The sequence below is a fragment of the Mustela putorius genome, unplaced genomic scaffold, assembly GCF_011764305.1.
Source record: "Mustela putorius furo isolate JIRA1106 unplaced genomic scaffold, ASM1176430v1.1 tig00003869_pilon_pilon_pilon, whole genome shotgun sequence".
In the NCBI taxonomy this organism is placed as follows: domain Eukaryota; kingdom Metazoa; phylum Chordata; class Mammalia; order Carnivora; family Mustelidae; genus Mustela; species Mustela putorius.
The window spans coordinates 30,729,212-30,744,893 of NW_025422021.1; the positions used below are offsets into that span (position 1 = coordinate 30,729,212).

At 47.1% G+C, this 15,682-nt stretch overlaps 1 protein-coding gene across 8 annotated transcripts in view; it reads right to left on the reverse strand.

Moving 5' to 3' along the window:
* Nucleotides 1-15,682, reverse strand: part of FARP2 (FERM, ARH/RhoGEF and pleckstrin domain protein 2) — a 112,038-nt gene that overhangs the window by 44,737 nt on the left and 51,619 nt on the right. For all 8 annotated transcript variants that reach the window (XR_006602532.1, XM_045066860.1, XM_045066865.1 and 5 more), the window contains exons 3-8: nt 15,299-15,403; nt 14,316-14,358; nt 13,118-13,196; nt 10,999-11,096; nt 9,613-9,727; nt 3,439-3,586 (exon numbers count right to left, since the gene is read on the reverse strand). Coding sequence is in view for 7 of the 8 variants with exons in the window: in XM_045066860.1 (XP_044922795.1) it covers nt 3,439-3,586; nt 9,613-9,727; nt 10,999-11,096; nt 13,118-13,196; nt 14,316-14,358; nt 15,299-15,403 (588 nt within the window). In the remaining variant the exon portion in view is untranslated. The remainder of the gene's footprint in view (nt 1-3,438; nt 3,587-9,612; nt 9,728-10,998; nt 11,097-13,117; nt 13,197-14,315; nt 14,359-15,298; nt 15,404-15,682) is intronic.

The following is a 15,682-nucleotide window of genomic DNA, read 5'->3' on the forward strand; positions in this document are numbered from 1 at the left end:
TCTAGATCTGCATGCACTCCTGCTCTCCGTGTGTCCCTGTGACTACAGACTGCTCATGTTTCAGGGCAGTTTTCTCTCCTGTAAGGCTTCCCAGGAAACATAAGACAGTAATACATCAGCAAGGTTCAAAACCTCAGCAGGATGAGTCTGCAGGGAGAAGCCCCTTATCACCGGCTCCCAAAGCCTGCAGCTGCCTTCCCTTCCCAGCGGCTATTAATGCCACCTGGTTACTTTGCATGGTGTAGAGGGTGTGTCATTCTCCCACTCCTCCTCACAAGCAATAGCAAACCATACACACTTTCATCTTTGCTCCACACAACAGTGCATCTCAATGTCCCATGTATCACGACACAGAAAGCCTCCACGTTCTTTGTGCAGTTGCCTGACAGTCCATAATATGGATGAACCAGACTCCTGATGATCAGTTATCAATATTTTACTATTACAAATAAGGCTAAAATATAAAAATATAAAATTACAAGACAAAGATCTTTCATATCTGAGTCCTACTCCTCATGAGCACGACACAGTGTAAAGCGACTTTTCTGCATCTTGCCCATGAGACAGATAGAAGATGGCATGCTTGCTGAGGATTCTACAGGCGTTCTCATCCCGTTCCTGGCACAAGCTCTGTTTCTTCTCAACACTAATCTGGTATCTGTTCTTCAAGAGAGAGGATTTCCTTAAATTTCTGGTGATCCTTGGTTATCTGCCTGAGTTTAAAAGTGAGACCCCAGGACTGCAAGTCTGTGACCATTTAGTCACCAGCGAAATCTAGGGTCCATCTGGCGAGGGACAGAATAACTGCATGGTCTTAAGGGTATCTCTCCATGGACTGCTTACTGGTTTAAAGAGAAAAACTAGTAACTACAATAACTAGTAACTAATAACTAAAGTTAATAACGAGTAATCAAGACTAGTAATTAAGAACTAGAAAGCAGAGATCAAGATTCACACCACCAATGAGGCGGGTCAGTGTCTCAGTTGAGACTTTCTGTCAAGAACGTGACCACCTGGGTAGTGGGAGTATGTCCCCTGAACCTCATCCCAGGAAAACAAATGACAAACCAAAAATGGAGAATGTCCTATTAAAAATAAAAAGGACTGTGCTCAACACTGTCAATGTCCTGAAAGATGAAGAAAAGAAATGCTCTAGCTTCAAGGACACAGCAGATGCAACAGCTAAATGCCGTATCTGGTCCTAGCCTGGGCCCTGTCCTGTAGGGATAAGCGCCGTGAGGACATCAACTGGCTGGCTGACAAGACTGGAGAACGACCAGCACATCAGCTGCCTCAGTGACAATGGTCAGGCAGTGTTCCAGGATTACAAACATATGCCTTCAGTGGTCAAGGGTTCAGGAGTCTGCAGCCCATTCTCAAATACTTCTGAAGAGTTATTTGTATGTGCGTGTTCACACATGGCTGTGCTAGTACACGGAGTGGGGGTGAGGAAGCATGCCGGCGGGGGGGGGGGACGCAAACCACAGAGCGAATGTATAAAATGCTGTTGTGGGTGAAATCCAGGGTCAGGGCACATGAGGGTTCGCTGTGTTGTTCTAATTCTTACAGCTTTTCTGTAAGTTTGGAAGTTATTCCCGAATGAAAGTCTTTAAAAATAGAAGGCTCTGAAATGCTGGCTGGAGGCTCTTTGTTGGGGGGAGGCGGGGGTAGGGAGCCAGGCCTGTTACCACGGGATGCCCCTGTGTCAACACCTGCAGGGTTCCCAGAAGGCCATGTGGACTTTCTGGACATCAGTCTCCTGTCTCTGAGAGGTCAGCCTGTCCACCATTCCAGGGGAGCAGAGATGGGGAGGCCTGTGGCAACACGGAGTACAGGCTTTCTCTTAAACATCCACTTGGAGGCTCACCTCATATTGTCCTCTGCCTTCTGAGCCAGACCCCGGAGAGGGAGGCCCTTGCCCTCTCCCAGTACAGGGAGGGGCTGCGGCTGTACCTGCTCCTCCTACAGATGCAACCAGGCTGTTACCAGCCCCAGCCTGCCTGGGGCCCACCAAGGTGCCCCCTAAACTCCTGCGGACACAGGATTCTGATCTTCCACTCCCTTCTCACTACTCTGCACTGCTCCCACTCATCTGCCCATTTCCCAACTTCTAAAACATTGCTGGCATTTGATTTCCTTTTCCATTCTTTGTTCTTACTAGTTTAAATTTAAAACAAAACAAAAAACAAAAAACCCAACTCCTTCAATTTCATTCTGGTGGGGATTTGAGGGAATAATAATGAATACCACCTAATGTGTTTAATATGAAGTCTCTGATCCCTGCTTTTAACTTCTTCCAGTTACAAATTATTCTTTTCTGGAAAAATCACCTGAACTCGATTGGGATGGACGTGTGACTTTCATGTCTGCATGATATAGAAATTGACATGTGAGCCAGCAGCTGTGGGAGGCCCTGGGTCCATCACCTCACACAGTGAGCCTGGTACCGTCTTCACCAATCACTCAGTATACGATAGAACACAATTAACATTCTGTTGACAAAATAAGATTTTTTTTTTTCCCTAATAGGAAATTGAAAACTTGATGGCTAGGCTAAAAATGAAAGGAAAAGTAAAAAAGAACAAGTGTGGCTTGACTACGGGGGCCTGGATCAGCTGAGCCGTCCTAGATGACAATAGGTTAAAAAGTGCCCACAGAGGAATGCACGGCTAACACAGGCCCTGGATGCCCAGGATGTACCCCCATGGCGGTCAGGGCTGAGCAGGCCTCGGCAGGATGTCCACGTGCAACTGGAGGCCCACAGCTTTGCAAAGGCTGGACCAGAGGGCTCCCTAGAGGGCAGATCGCAGCAGCAAGTGGGCCACGGGGCCTGGGGCAGAGGACATGGGCAGCCCTTCCAGCATCTCCAGGCCATGGAGGAGGGCCTGTGCTCTGCAGTCGCTTGCAGACGCTTCCCCATCACAAACCCCAGCATACATGTGCTTCACTGCGGGCAGAGCTCAGTGGCCCTTTATGGAACCGTTTGCCTCTGCATACACAGCCAACACAAAGGTTCCCGACGATTGTACTGATGGTTATCATGCACCACAGCTTCTGACAGTTTCCGCTCTGTTATAGCTTTATGTCCTGAAATGACGACCGCAAACACCTCCCAGTGCAGCACATCCAGACCTGTGCAGGTCCATGCCTGAGGCCTGGAGATGGCTCTGTACAGAGGAGCCAGTGTTTCCATAAAAGATTCTATGGGGATGACCTTCAGGTCAACATCAGAGGTGGCATGTGACAGGGTGCCCCAGGGGCCAGAGGACTCTCTGACAGTGAGGAGAGAGAGACAAGGAAACATCCGCTCCACGGGGTGAGAGGTGGGATCAGATGATATGCAAGACTCCTCCTCCACGTCCAAGATCGTACACATCAGAACAAAATTTTACCAGCACGTGTTCAAGCCCCATCGAGTCAGAGTGCCCCCCCCCCTACCTGGAACACGAGGACACCCATGTGGGAAACAGCCAGGTTAATTCTGGCCCCCTCCCTGTCAGAAGCCGTGTGAAATCTGATGCCATACATTTCCAACTTCCGGGCAATTTCGAGCACCTGGAAATCCGACTCAGCAGGCGTCTGGCCCCTAGAGTAATAAAGGATGGCATGGTCACAGCACTGAAGCAACTTCATTTCTCAAAAAGCCAAAACATGTAACAGAATTGATTAGGAAGACAAAACAATAAAACAAACCAAGGCTGGAGGCTTTGTTTCAGAGCAGACTGGTCCCTTTAAGTTTACTGACCCACGGAAATGCAGCATACGACACACACAGACCAAAGAAATTGTCTGTCTCCTTTTAGCCGGTACTCCATTTCCTGACGGGCAGCATGCTTTTTGTATCCACTAGATGCTCAGCATTATACTTTGCCCTAAATACTGATACAGTCCCATGCAAACATTATACACAGAGACAACTACTAAGTGTAGGAAACACCAAAGATAACATCAGTATCTCATTCAACCCATTTCAATACTTTTCCAAAACATTTTCATAATGTACAATTCTAACCATTAGAATATACTTTTATAAGGATAAAATTATGACATTGAATAGAAATGTTTCTCAAATTCCCAGTCCAGTCATGCTTCCAGGGAAGAGCCCATGACCTGTGTCACATGGACCAGCTCCAGAAGGAGGCTGTTAGACAAAGCACAGCTGGGCCAAGGGGAGAGGGTCCTACTCAGAGGACCCCACTCAAGGTCTATGCCCTACATGTGGGGCTCTCTATCAACAACCCTTCCTCTTACTTCCAAATGTCTAAGCTTTGGGATTTTTTTTAAGTTTTTTTTTTTTTTATTTGAGAGAGAGAAAGAGCACAGCAGGGAGAAGCAGAAGGAGAGAGAATCTTTTTATTTATTTATTTATTTGACAGAGAGAGAGAGAGAGAGAGATCACAAGTAGGCAGAGAGGCAGGCAGAGAGAGAGAAGGAAGCAGGCTCCCCACTGAGCAGAAAGCCCGATGTGGGGCTCCATCCCAGGATGCTGAGATCATGACCTGAGCCAAAGGCAGAGGCTTAACCCACTGAGCCACCCAGGGGCCCCAAGGAGAGAGAATCTTACGCAGACTCCCTGCTGAGTGAGCACTGAGGGGGATGGGGGAATGGTAGTGTTTGATCTCAAGACCGAGGTCAGGATCTGAGCCAGTACCAAGAGTCCAAAGCTTAACTGAATGCACCACCCAGAGGCCCCTGAGTTTTTGGATCTTTAAGGAACAACACAACTGTCTGGGTTATGCTATTCCCACAGTTTCTATTCTTGGGCTAAAATTTCCATTGAGTTTGTTATGGATACCCTATCAGCTAACATTTAAGAAATCATCACTAAGAAACACTGTGTGTGTGACAACTGTTTTCTAAGGTGTCCTGATGGGAAAGATCTGCTTACTACTTTCTAATTTTTTAAAATTTTTAGTAGGCTCCATGCCCTATGTGGGGCTTGAATTTACGACCCTGAGATTAAGAGCTATATGCTTTACTGACTGAGCCAGCCAGGCACCCCAAGATTTGTTCATCCCTAATGCTTCTAGTGACCACTGCCACAGCTTTGGAGTGGGGTGCTGCAGAGGCTAGGGGAGTTCTGAGGTGAAGCTAGAATCAGGGAGGCTAAGGGAAAGTCTGGTGAGGACTCAGAAGAAAAAGAGAGCAGAGAAAGCTTTTCTTCTCAGAGAAGCTCTAAGCCTTTGTGAACAGAACTGGGTAGATATGAGGACGGGAAAGGCTATTCTGGCAAGGTCTCAGAAGGAAGTGAGGAGTACACAGTATTAGAAACAGAAGAGAAGGGCGCCTGGGTGGCTCAGTGGGTTAAGCCGCTGCCTTAGGCTCAGGTCATGATCTCAGGTTCCTGGGATGAGTCCCGATGCGGGACTCATCTGCTCAGCAGGGAGCCTGCTTCCCTCTCTCTCTCTCTCTCTGTCTTCCTCTCTACCTACTTGTGATCTCTCTCTGTCAAATAAATAAATAAAATCTTAAAAAAAAAAAAGAGAGAGAAGAGAAGGTGATCCTTTTTATCAAGTGGCACAAAATTTGGTTGAATTATATTTATATCCTAGTGTTCTGTGGAGGGCAGAACTGGCCAGCAATGGAACTGGATGTTTAGCTGAAGAGATCTCTAGGCCAAGTCGGGAAGGTGCGGCTGGGCTGCTCTGACTGCTGCCAGGAAAGCACAAGAGAGAAGGGCCTGAGAGATGGAAGTGGGGAACAGAGAGGAAACAGAACTTTAAGACCAGGAAAATATTCACCTATGCATACTGCAGAAAATGAGGACACTAAGGTTGTAGCTAAATGGCTGAGGAGATCTGTATGGAGAGAAGTCAGGACAGTGGGAGAAGGACCCCAAAGGCAATTCAGGTCAGGGCTGCCCCTCCCATCACAGACTGGTGGGGAAGAGGGTGGGGGTTGAGGGCCCCACAGCCTCCACCAGGTCTCCAAGGCCAGGGCTGCCTGGAGGGCAGAGCACTGAGCCAAAGAGGATTATTTCTGAGACTTAAGGTCTAACGTCATTTGCCCTGCTAGCTATTGGGCTTGCCTAAGACCTGTTACCCTTCCCTTTGTTCCAATTTCCTCCCTTTGGAGGGGAGTGCCAATCCCATGCTGTCCCCAGCATAGTATTCTGTTTTCACAGGTCCACAGCTGGAGGAGACTTGGCTTCAGGCAGAACCCTAGCTGGAGTCCCAGCGAGTCCTCATCAAGATGAGATTCAGGAGAGGCTGTGGGCCTGGGAGGGTTTTCGAGTTGATGCAGGAGCAGTGGGGACGTTCAGGCTATTAGGATGGAATGAATATATTGTGCATGTGAGGGGGACATGAATTGTGGGGGGGGGGGTGGAATGTTACAGGATGAATCAATGTCTGTGTCCTCCAAATCCTAGGCTGCAGCCAAACCCCAATATGAGAGTATTTGGAGAGGGGTCTTTGGGAGGGGCCCGTGCAGAGGACTCCTGAATATTAGTGGTCTCAAAACAGAGGCTTCAGGGAGCGCCCAGCCTCTTCCACCCTATAAGGACAGAGCGAGAGATGCCATTTATGAAACATGAAGCAGGTGCTCAGCACCACCGAATCCACCAGGGCCTCCATGTTGGACTTCTGGCCTCCAGAACTGTGAGAAATCAAGATCTGTGGGCTACAAGCCACCCAGCCTGGGGCGCTCAGTTACAGCAGCCCTGAAGGACTAAAACACCAGCTTCCAAACCTTTTTTTTCACTCTCAAGATCCAAAAGAACTGTGATTAAAAAAAAAAAAAAAAATTCCTTCAATATCTTATTCAGTGATTACTGAGGTGTGTTTCTGGTGGGCCAAGGAAGATGTTATATACTAGGTAAGAAATTTATCTTTGTCAGGGAATACTTGAGTAACTCAGGCAGTCAAGGGTCTGCATTCGGCTCAGGTCATGACCCTGGGGCCTGGGATTGAGCCCCGCATCACTCCTGGCTCAGTGGAGAGTCTGCTTCTCCCTCTGCCACTTCCCCCCACCTTGTACTCATTCTCTAACAAATAAATAGATAAAATCTTAAATTTTTTTTTTATCTTGGTTAAAATGAAGGTACCACATTATATTTAAAAACCCACCACAAAAAATGATTTAAGGAAAAGAAGTACAAGTATCTGATGACTGGAAGATTAAGTCAACACATCAGAACCATGAGAGGGCCCCTGCTTGGCTCTGTCAATGCAAGCATGTGACTCAATCTGGGGGCTCGCAGAGATCATTTAAAAATTAAAATCTTGGGGTGCCTGGGTGGCTCTGTCGGTTAAGCCTCTGCCTTCAGCTCAGGTCATGATCCCACGGTCCCAGGATCAAGCCCTGCATGGGGCTCCCTGCCCAATGGGGAGCCTGCTTCTCCCTCTGCCTGCTGTTCTTCCTATTTGTGCCTCTCTCTCTCAAGCTCTCTGACAAGTAAGTAAGTAGGTAAGTAAAAAGAAAAAATTAAAAAAAAAAAATCTTTAGCGGGGGAATAAAAAGAATCAGGAGAGCCCAGAGAGTGACAGCAGAGCTTCCATGCTCTTTCCTCCCATGGAAAGAGCCCAGGTTTAGTCCTCTATGAAACACATCACCCAATTTCTTAACTGGCTTTCACAAGTATATATATAAATATATACATTTATCTATCAATCAGAGTGGGAGAGCGAGCACACAAGCAGGGAGGGTAGCAGGCAGAGGGAGAAGCTCAGCAAGGAGTCTGATATGGGGCTTGATCCCAGGACCTTAGGATAATGACCTGAGCTGAAGGCAGATGCTTCACCAGCTGAGCCCCCAGGTTCCCCTTTCAGTTTTTAAGGCAGTCACCTTAAGACACACACCTGACACGCTGATACACATGCACATATACACAAACACTGTGGGCACATGAGCACATGTGCAAACACACAGACACACAAGCACAGGGGCACATACACATGTGCACAAGTGCCCTCCTTGGGGCGTCTTTGCTCGTGGCCAGGTGGCTCTCAAGAGTGACTACTCACAGACCTTCACCATCCCCTCACCTCACTTCCAGTGTGAGCCTGGCCTTCACTCTGAACCTCACCTCACAGGCACACTTGCATCCACACTCGCTGCGCCTGGGGCTGAGCCCCTGCCTGAGGGTGCCCTTTCCTGACATGCTGCCCCTTGGTGTCCGAGGCTCTCTCTCTGCCTCCCTCGCTGCCCGTTCTCAGGACCTCTGGTGGTGCCCCTTCCTCACTCACCCTCCCATGGCCAGGTTTTAGGGTCTGTCCTACGTTCTGCTCACTTCTCCGTCTGCCCTTCCCCTCCCCTTCCTAGGTGACCTGCACAGCCGGTCTGCTCACATGCTGACAACACTCTGCCTACATCCTGGACCCATCTCCCTGCTGGCGCCAGTGCAGGGCCCCACCCCCATTCTAGGAATAAATCCTGAATGGGTCATTGTCTCCTCTGGGATGGGCATGGGACTCAGACTGGCATTGGGAGATGGCCCCTTGCTTCTCTTCCCAGGTGTGCTGGACTCTGACACTAAGAGATGCCCTAAACTGTGACATCCAAGATCAGGCGGGTGACTACACTCAGTCTTGCCACGAGAGGAGGGTCACACATAGCTTCCTGTCGGCAGCAGGCACTGTTACTCGCCCCACTGCTTAAAGCAGAACTTCAGGTGGAATAGTGGGTGGCAGGCTCGGTCCGCGAGCCTCCTCCTGCCCTTCCAAGCTGCTGCCTCTGCCTGAATGCCCCTCAGCAACCCGATGTGGCTAATTCCTCAAAGATGCCTGCCTGCCCCAGCAGCCCAGCCACTCACCCTTCTCCTCACAGTGAAGGAGGCTCTGTCTGTTCTGTAGCTAACATACCCTAACACATATACACCCGCACAGCCCAAGGCTGCCCCAATGGCGGGCACACAAAAGGCATTCACTCCCTAAGAACTGTGAGTGGCAAAATGCACGAGAAGCATGCAGTCTTGTGGGGGTAATACAAAGTCCTCCAGGGTTAGGATCTTGGTCCGCTGTTCAAGCTACCCCCTCCCGCGGTGTGGACAGTAGGGACTGACAGACAGCTGGCACCCAAACCTTTGATGAAAAGCTGAGAGGGATCCCTATGGAGCTTTCCCCACAAGGCTTATCTGACCAAAATAAACTCACATACACAGGCCTCTTCTCAAGGGCAAGACCAAGCCATCACCCCCTCTCCTGTCCACTTTCCCTTTGGTGGGTTCAAGATGACAACCACCTTCCCCAGGCCCTTGGCCCTAGCCCTCCCTCCTCATGGCTCCTACCTGCACCTCTTTACTCTCAAAAAGCACACCAGTGTCGAGAAACCTAAATGAAGTCACTCACAGGGCAGCTCTGTGATGCCTGCATCTGCCAGCCCTACCCAACCTCGTAGGAGAGCCCACAGACGCTCAACAGGCTTACCCCACATGTCTCGCACAACACTCCCTAAGAATGCTCACATGCAGTTGCCCCTGACGCCCTGCCCTCTGGTCACTCTTGTCAGGGTGTGGACTCCATTCTAGCCTCCCTCTAGCAGTGGCCCCCAGGTAGCAGAAGTGACTCTGGTCAGGCTTGCAGAAGCCTCAGTGGTGGCTTCTGTTATGTAAACACACTAGTTTGTCATGCAGTGTGGTGACAGGGGGCCAGCAGTCAGCTCTGATGGACTCACGTGTGCTTCCGGTGGAATTCCAGAATCTTCTCAAGAGAATGCTCCTGACTGGGCAGGTACTCATTGGCTTTGAGGTGCTCTCGGTCCAAGGTTTCATCATAATCTCCTATTTCCGCTGAAATGAGACAGTAAGAGACAACGATTCTTACTTTCAAATAAAGAAAAATACAAGCATTTGTACATGCAAATGCATGAATTAAAAGTAGAAAAAAAATTATCCTAAATCTGTAGTAAAAGAATATATCCTGTTTATCAAATAAACAGGATCTTGTATTTTACTTTTCCACATATCTTAAGCTGTTAAAGGCAAATAGGAAGGCAGGTAAAGAAGTTTCTTCCTGAGTTTTGAAGAATAAAGATGCTGGTGAGTGACCCCAAGAAGGCCGATGCTGAGCCACCAGTCTATCCTGGGCAGTTTGTTGTGTCTTAAGCCACGCTTTATCCACCTGCAGTCTCAAGACTGTTGTGACCAGGAGTATGTATCTTATTTTTCTCATTTTATTTGTTTCAGGACAATGTGTTTTAAATCATTTTTTCCCTCAGAGCCTCTCAAATTCTTGAGCAACAATGTCTCTTTCTAATTTCATGATCTTGAGGCTACTCATGTTTCAAGAATCATAGTTAAGCCCAATTACCTTAAACGAGCTGCTTTTTTTTTTGTTTTGAGACAGCCTCAAATTCACAGCAAGGTGCACGCACAGTGTCCAGCAGGTCAGGGACCAGGACACAAGTGCCCAGCGGCATAGCGCCCGCCTCAAAACGGGACAGGAAGTCCTGGGCTCAAACTTTCAGACATGTTATTCGGCACTGGGGGAACTCCAGCCTAGCAGCGGCGTGCTTCCCTCCTCCTCCTCTGTCAGCTGAGGGCTCCATAAAGCTCCAGCAAGGCACAGGCTGCTTTCATAACCTCTTCCTACGCCATAATTCTCCCTGTTCTTCTGAGCCATCCCTTGCTCTGTGTGACATACTGAGAAATGTGTTCTTTCTTCTCAGGGTTTGATACCTAACTCATCACCAGAGGGGCTGTGACGTTCATGCCAGAGAGGTCTCTTTCCAGGGATGCTTAGGGTCAGGGCTGCCATTTGGCTCCCAGACTGAACACTGATGGGAAAATGCAAGAAGGCACAAAGGAGAGACATTTCCAAAGACCCTGTGTGGCTGCAGACCTTGGCCTTGAGCCTTTCTTTCTGGGTGGGGACTGCCTCAAGAACCTCCACTTCGTAGATGTTAATCTCCAGCTTATCAGAGGAAATGGGCAAATTAAAGGCCTGGTCTTCCTCACACTCACGAACCTTAAGGTGTTTCAGGTGCCAGTGGTCAAGAGCGCTGTGCATTTCAGGCCTTGGACGTGGCTGGTGCCTTTGCCCAGGGCAGGGAGATACTCACCCTGCAGAAGGTGGGATGCCAGGAGGGCAGCCGTGGTGTCTGTGCAGGGCAGACGCTCCTCCAGGAGGTCTCTCTTAAGTTGCAAGGCAAACAGGTATCTAGGAGTTCAAAACAGCACAAATGTCAACTCCAAAGGCCCTGGCGTGTACCCCCATATCTGCATCACAGGAGAGCACAGAGCCCCAGGAAACAGCAGCAACCAGGGACATCAGAGCAGACTGTGAGCAAAGGCAAAGTGACAGGAGGCCCTTCGCAGGTGGCGGCTCAGTGGACGGGGTCACGCGCAGAGGACTGCACACACAGAAGCTCTCAGACGCTCGCCTTCCAAACACACCACACCTTTAAGGGGAAGCTCACAAGTTCTCATTACTTCAGTTACACACACAAAACTGTGCTCAACAATTCTGCTGTGAAAGAGGAAAAATATCCAATTAAGATATGACTTTAAATGCGGCTCTAAGAGCTGTAGACAGATTGAAGATATTTGGTCTTGGCTAGAATCAGAGAAACAGGCACTCCTGAATGGTAAGAATGTAACTAGAGAAGACAATTTGAATATATTCAGTATATTCATATATTCATTTATTCCATCAACAAATAATTGCTGAGCAAGTATTACAGTCCAGGTACTAATCCTGGAGGTGGAAGTACAATGCAAGACAAACTGTCTCCTTATTGGAATTTATACTCGAGAGTGAGTTTACAATTTAAATGTGCCCACCCTTGAACTTAGCAGTTTCACCTTTATGAAACTTTCCTGGAGATATATTTTCCAGAGTTTACAAAGATATGTGGGCAAGGCTGTTTACTTGCAGCGATACAGCAAAGAAACACTGGAAATCATCTAATTGCATGGATAGGAAAAGAGTTCAATAACACAGACTGTAGACACTCGCACTGCTGTGGAAAGACATCCATGACAGACTACAACATGTGAGTAGAAAACAAAACAAGAAACAACAAACCTAAAGTACTCTGCGTGCAGTGATACCACCGCTTTATAAAGTATTGTTTTTAAAGACCCACGTCCACTTGTATATCCTATGAACCCATCTGGAAGGCACACCTCAAGCGGTACTACTTCTGGGGACAATGCCGTGGGCAGAGAGCAAGGACTACATTCACTTTCTACATAGCTTTACTGTGAAGTTTCTTTTCTTTTATCATGAACAGTAAATTTTTCTTATAAATAGAAAAAAAGGAACTTCTAAATAAACATACCTGGCCCCAGGACCCAGAATTAGGTAACACTTCCTATTCCTTGTTACTTTCCAGGTATATATATATATTTAAAAGTTATTCCCTCAAAGAAGATGTTTGGTAAATGTCAGGTACATAATACACTATGAAGGTGAGCTCTGTGTTCACTCTTAAAAACACTTTTTGCTATTCTTGGGGTTCAGTCTTGTTATCCATCAAATGAGGGGCTGGACTAATGGGATCCCAACATTTCCCTGAGGCTGACAGTCTGTGATTTTGTGATGTTACAAGGCTCTATAAAAATGTTCTAAGGAGAGGTTCATAAGAGCGTAGAAATCCATATTTAGTCAGAAGAGCTGTTACTTCTACAATGATATCATAGCTCTCTTTTATCTTACATCTGATCTTGGGTTTTGAGTTGGTACATAAAACACAAGGAAAAAAGCTTCCATAATCTGTTACCAAGATAAAACAACTGTAAACATTTTCTTTCACTTACTTCTGCCATAAAAGAAATCACCTCAACTATTTCTGCTCCATATATTCATAAAGACTTCTCCCAGCTGAGTACTTTGTACATTTATGATGAGTGAGACTCCTCAGAACCCACACACAGGCACAAACCTGTGCTCAGCTGGAGACTATCACTTTCACAGTACACTAACACATAACCCCCATCTTCATCCCCAAATTTTACCATAAACCCTTTTCTAAGCTCTGTTGGCATTTGTGTTTGTGCAAGGGTTAACTACTTCTTTTAATGCCACACGTGGGTCACAGCTTCTATGTGTGTGTTGTAGCTCCATTCATTCTGGGAACACAGAGATCCTGAACCCCTGATGAGCCAGGTGACACAGGAGACACAGGTGAATTCTAGACCCTGCCGGCGACAGCTGTGTTTCAGAAGGGGCTACTGCACCTTGTATATTCTTCCTGCAACTGACCCGGATCAGGTGGGAAAAATTTCACTGCTAGGCGAAGCAACGCGTTCTTTGGCCCTGTGAAAAGAAACACTTACTTAAAAAAAAAATTTTTTTTTTAAAGATTTTATGTATTTGTCAGAGAGAGAGAGAGAGCACAAGCAAGCTCGAGAGCGCATAAGTAGGTGGAGGGGCAGGCAGAAGGAAAGGGAGAAGCAGACTCCCTGCTGAGCAAGAAGCCTGATGCCAGGCTCCAGCCCAGTGTCCTGGGATCACCACCTGAGCCAAAGGCAGACCTTCACTGTGAGCCAAGTGAGCCACCCAGGCGTCCCTGTAAGGAAATATAATAAACTTCACAAGTAAAGTCAATCCCACTATTTTCTGAAATCTTTATATACTTAGTGAAAGAAAAATGTCATCATTCATTACACTAAACCAGAACAACCGGATTGCAGGAAAGAAAAAGCAGAAGGTGTTAGCTTATCTGAGCATCTTAGCTTTACTGAAATTTTATAATAACACAGCTCTGTAATTTTCACCAAGCAGAAAAGAGAAGGTGTCGTGCTACAGGGCCACGATGACCTAAATGGCCTTAGGTCACCAGTGACTAATGAAGCTACTGGCACTCATCCTTCTCTCTCACATGGGACCAGATTGCAGGTGAATCTGGACCCTGGGAGAGCACCCTGTAACTAAGAGGCATTACTATGCATCCCAAATTTTAAAATTTAGCAGAGACTAACTAAAATAATGTTTATAATTACAAAACAGTATAAACTATTTTATTAAAAATGTAATTAAATTGTGTGTCAACTATACTCAAAAAATAAAACCACAAAAAATAAACTTTTAAAAACTGTTAAAAAAATTAAGAAGCTAATTAACGAAGAACCTTAATGCCTTTTATAACTTGGGGGGAGAAACTGCCTACTTATTTTTGCATACTGGCCAAAATTAAAGTGACCCATCCAAGAGCATGTCCTGTCACCGCTGCATTTGAGAATCACTGACTGTCCCCAGCTGCTGCAGGCTGAGACTAAGCAGCATAATGACCTCCAAGTTCACGTGCTATTGGCGATCAGCCCACTGCTCCCCAGGGTGCTGACAGTGAATATCTGAACATACAATGTGAACAGTCAAGAAAAAAAGCATCTTAAATGAACAGAATCTTAAAGAGTTTTTTTAAAAATGACTTACTTCGTACTTGCCTAATGATGGGCTTCATAGGTTCCAGCCAAATCTAAAAAGGATTTAAGAAAAGAGATCAAATCCATTCAACAATTTCTCTATTTAATAACAATGTTCCAAAATACAGAACTGTTTCTAACTAGGAGACATATTTAAGGCTCTGCTCGTACACTAGTCAAATCCTGACAGAATACCCAGGAGGGGCACAGGAGCGCCTGCTTCGAAAAGTGTGGGAGGAGGACGAGACGCCACACAGGCCGGAACCCCTGCACTCCGTCATGTGCACACTGTAGCTACACACAGCATGGGTACCAACCATTATTTTGGGGGGGTATCTGTTAGGGCCAAACAAATCTTTGGTACAAAGTGCACCTGTAAACAACTAATGAGCAAGAATGCCACTGCATGAAGGAGTGAGCAGAGCTCTGTAATGCTGACATGCTTCCTGAATAGGCTGAGTTTGGTTTCTTGTTTTGTTTTGTTTTTTAAGTAGACTCCACACCCAGCAAGGAACCCAATGCGGGGCTTGAACTCACAACCGTGAAATCAAGACTTGAGCTGAAATCAAGAGTCGGACACTTAATGGACTGAGCCACCCAGGGGCCCGATTATGGTTTCTTTAAAATAGTTCTACCTGTAAATATTAAAGTTCCACACTTTTCAAGGTTCATCTGTCATGTCACATGAGGGATAACCAATGTATTTAATAGAAGTTTGTTCAAAATGATTATCATGCAGATGTCTAAGCGGTTGTTCTGGATTTCCTGGGCACATGTATTGGTGGGGAGAAGAAATTTAAGGAGGATGGGAACTTGGCTTAGCTAAAAGGCAATCGCAGTCTGAGTCTGCACAGTACAGCTGGTAACAGCAACGTGACAGAGGATGGTGCCTATCACTGCAGCAGGTCCTCAAGAGCTCTCTGCGGCCACGTGCACAGTCAGCACCTCTAACTCCTGAGAGCCCATCTGCAAGAATAAGGCAAGGACACATACCCAGTAGGACCGGGGGTGCTGAAACTCCAGCCCGAAGTAATCACACTCCGTCAGGTTCAAGCGCCTCCATACCTGAGTCAGCAACATCTGGCCGTCGCGCTTAGGCTGTGAGGGGCAGGGAGGGGAACACAGAAGGGTGAGGGCCTTCCCTTGACACAGGTGTGTGAAACGCCATGCTGTGACCTGGCCTCCCCCTTGTTAAACTCCATCCTACCGAACTCCTGGCTTCACTCTACCTTCTGTAAGGTTTACAAACCATCACAAAGCAAATAAAAGAGCCCAAGGCTCTTTGTGCTCAGAAACTGATACCAGTATAAAGCGAGACAATTCCTTCAGTCTTGTATATTCAGTTGTGTCTGTAGCCGTTTTTCTTTGTAACTTGGG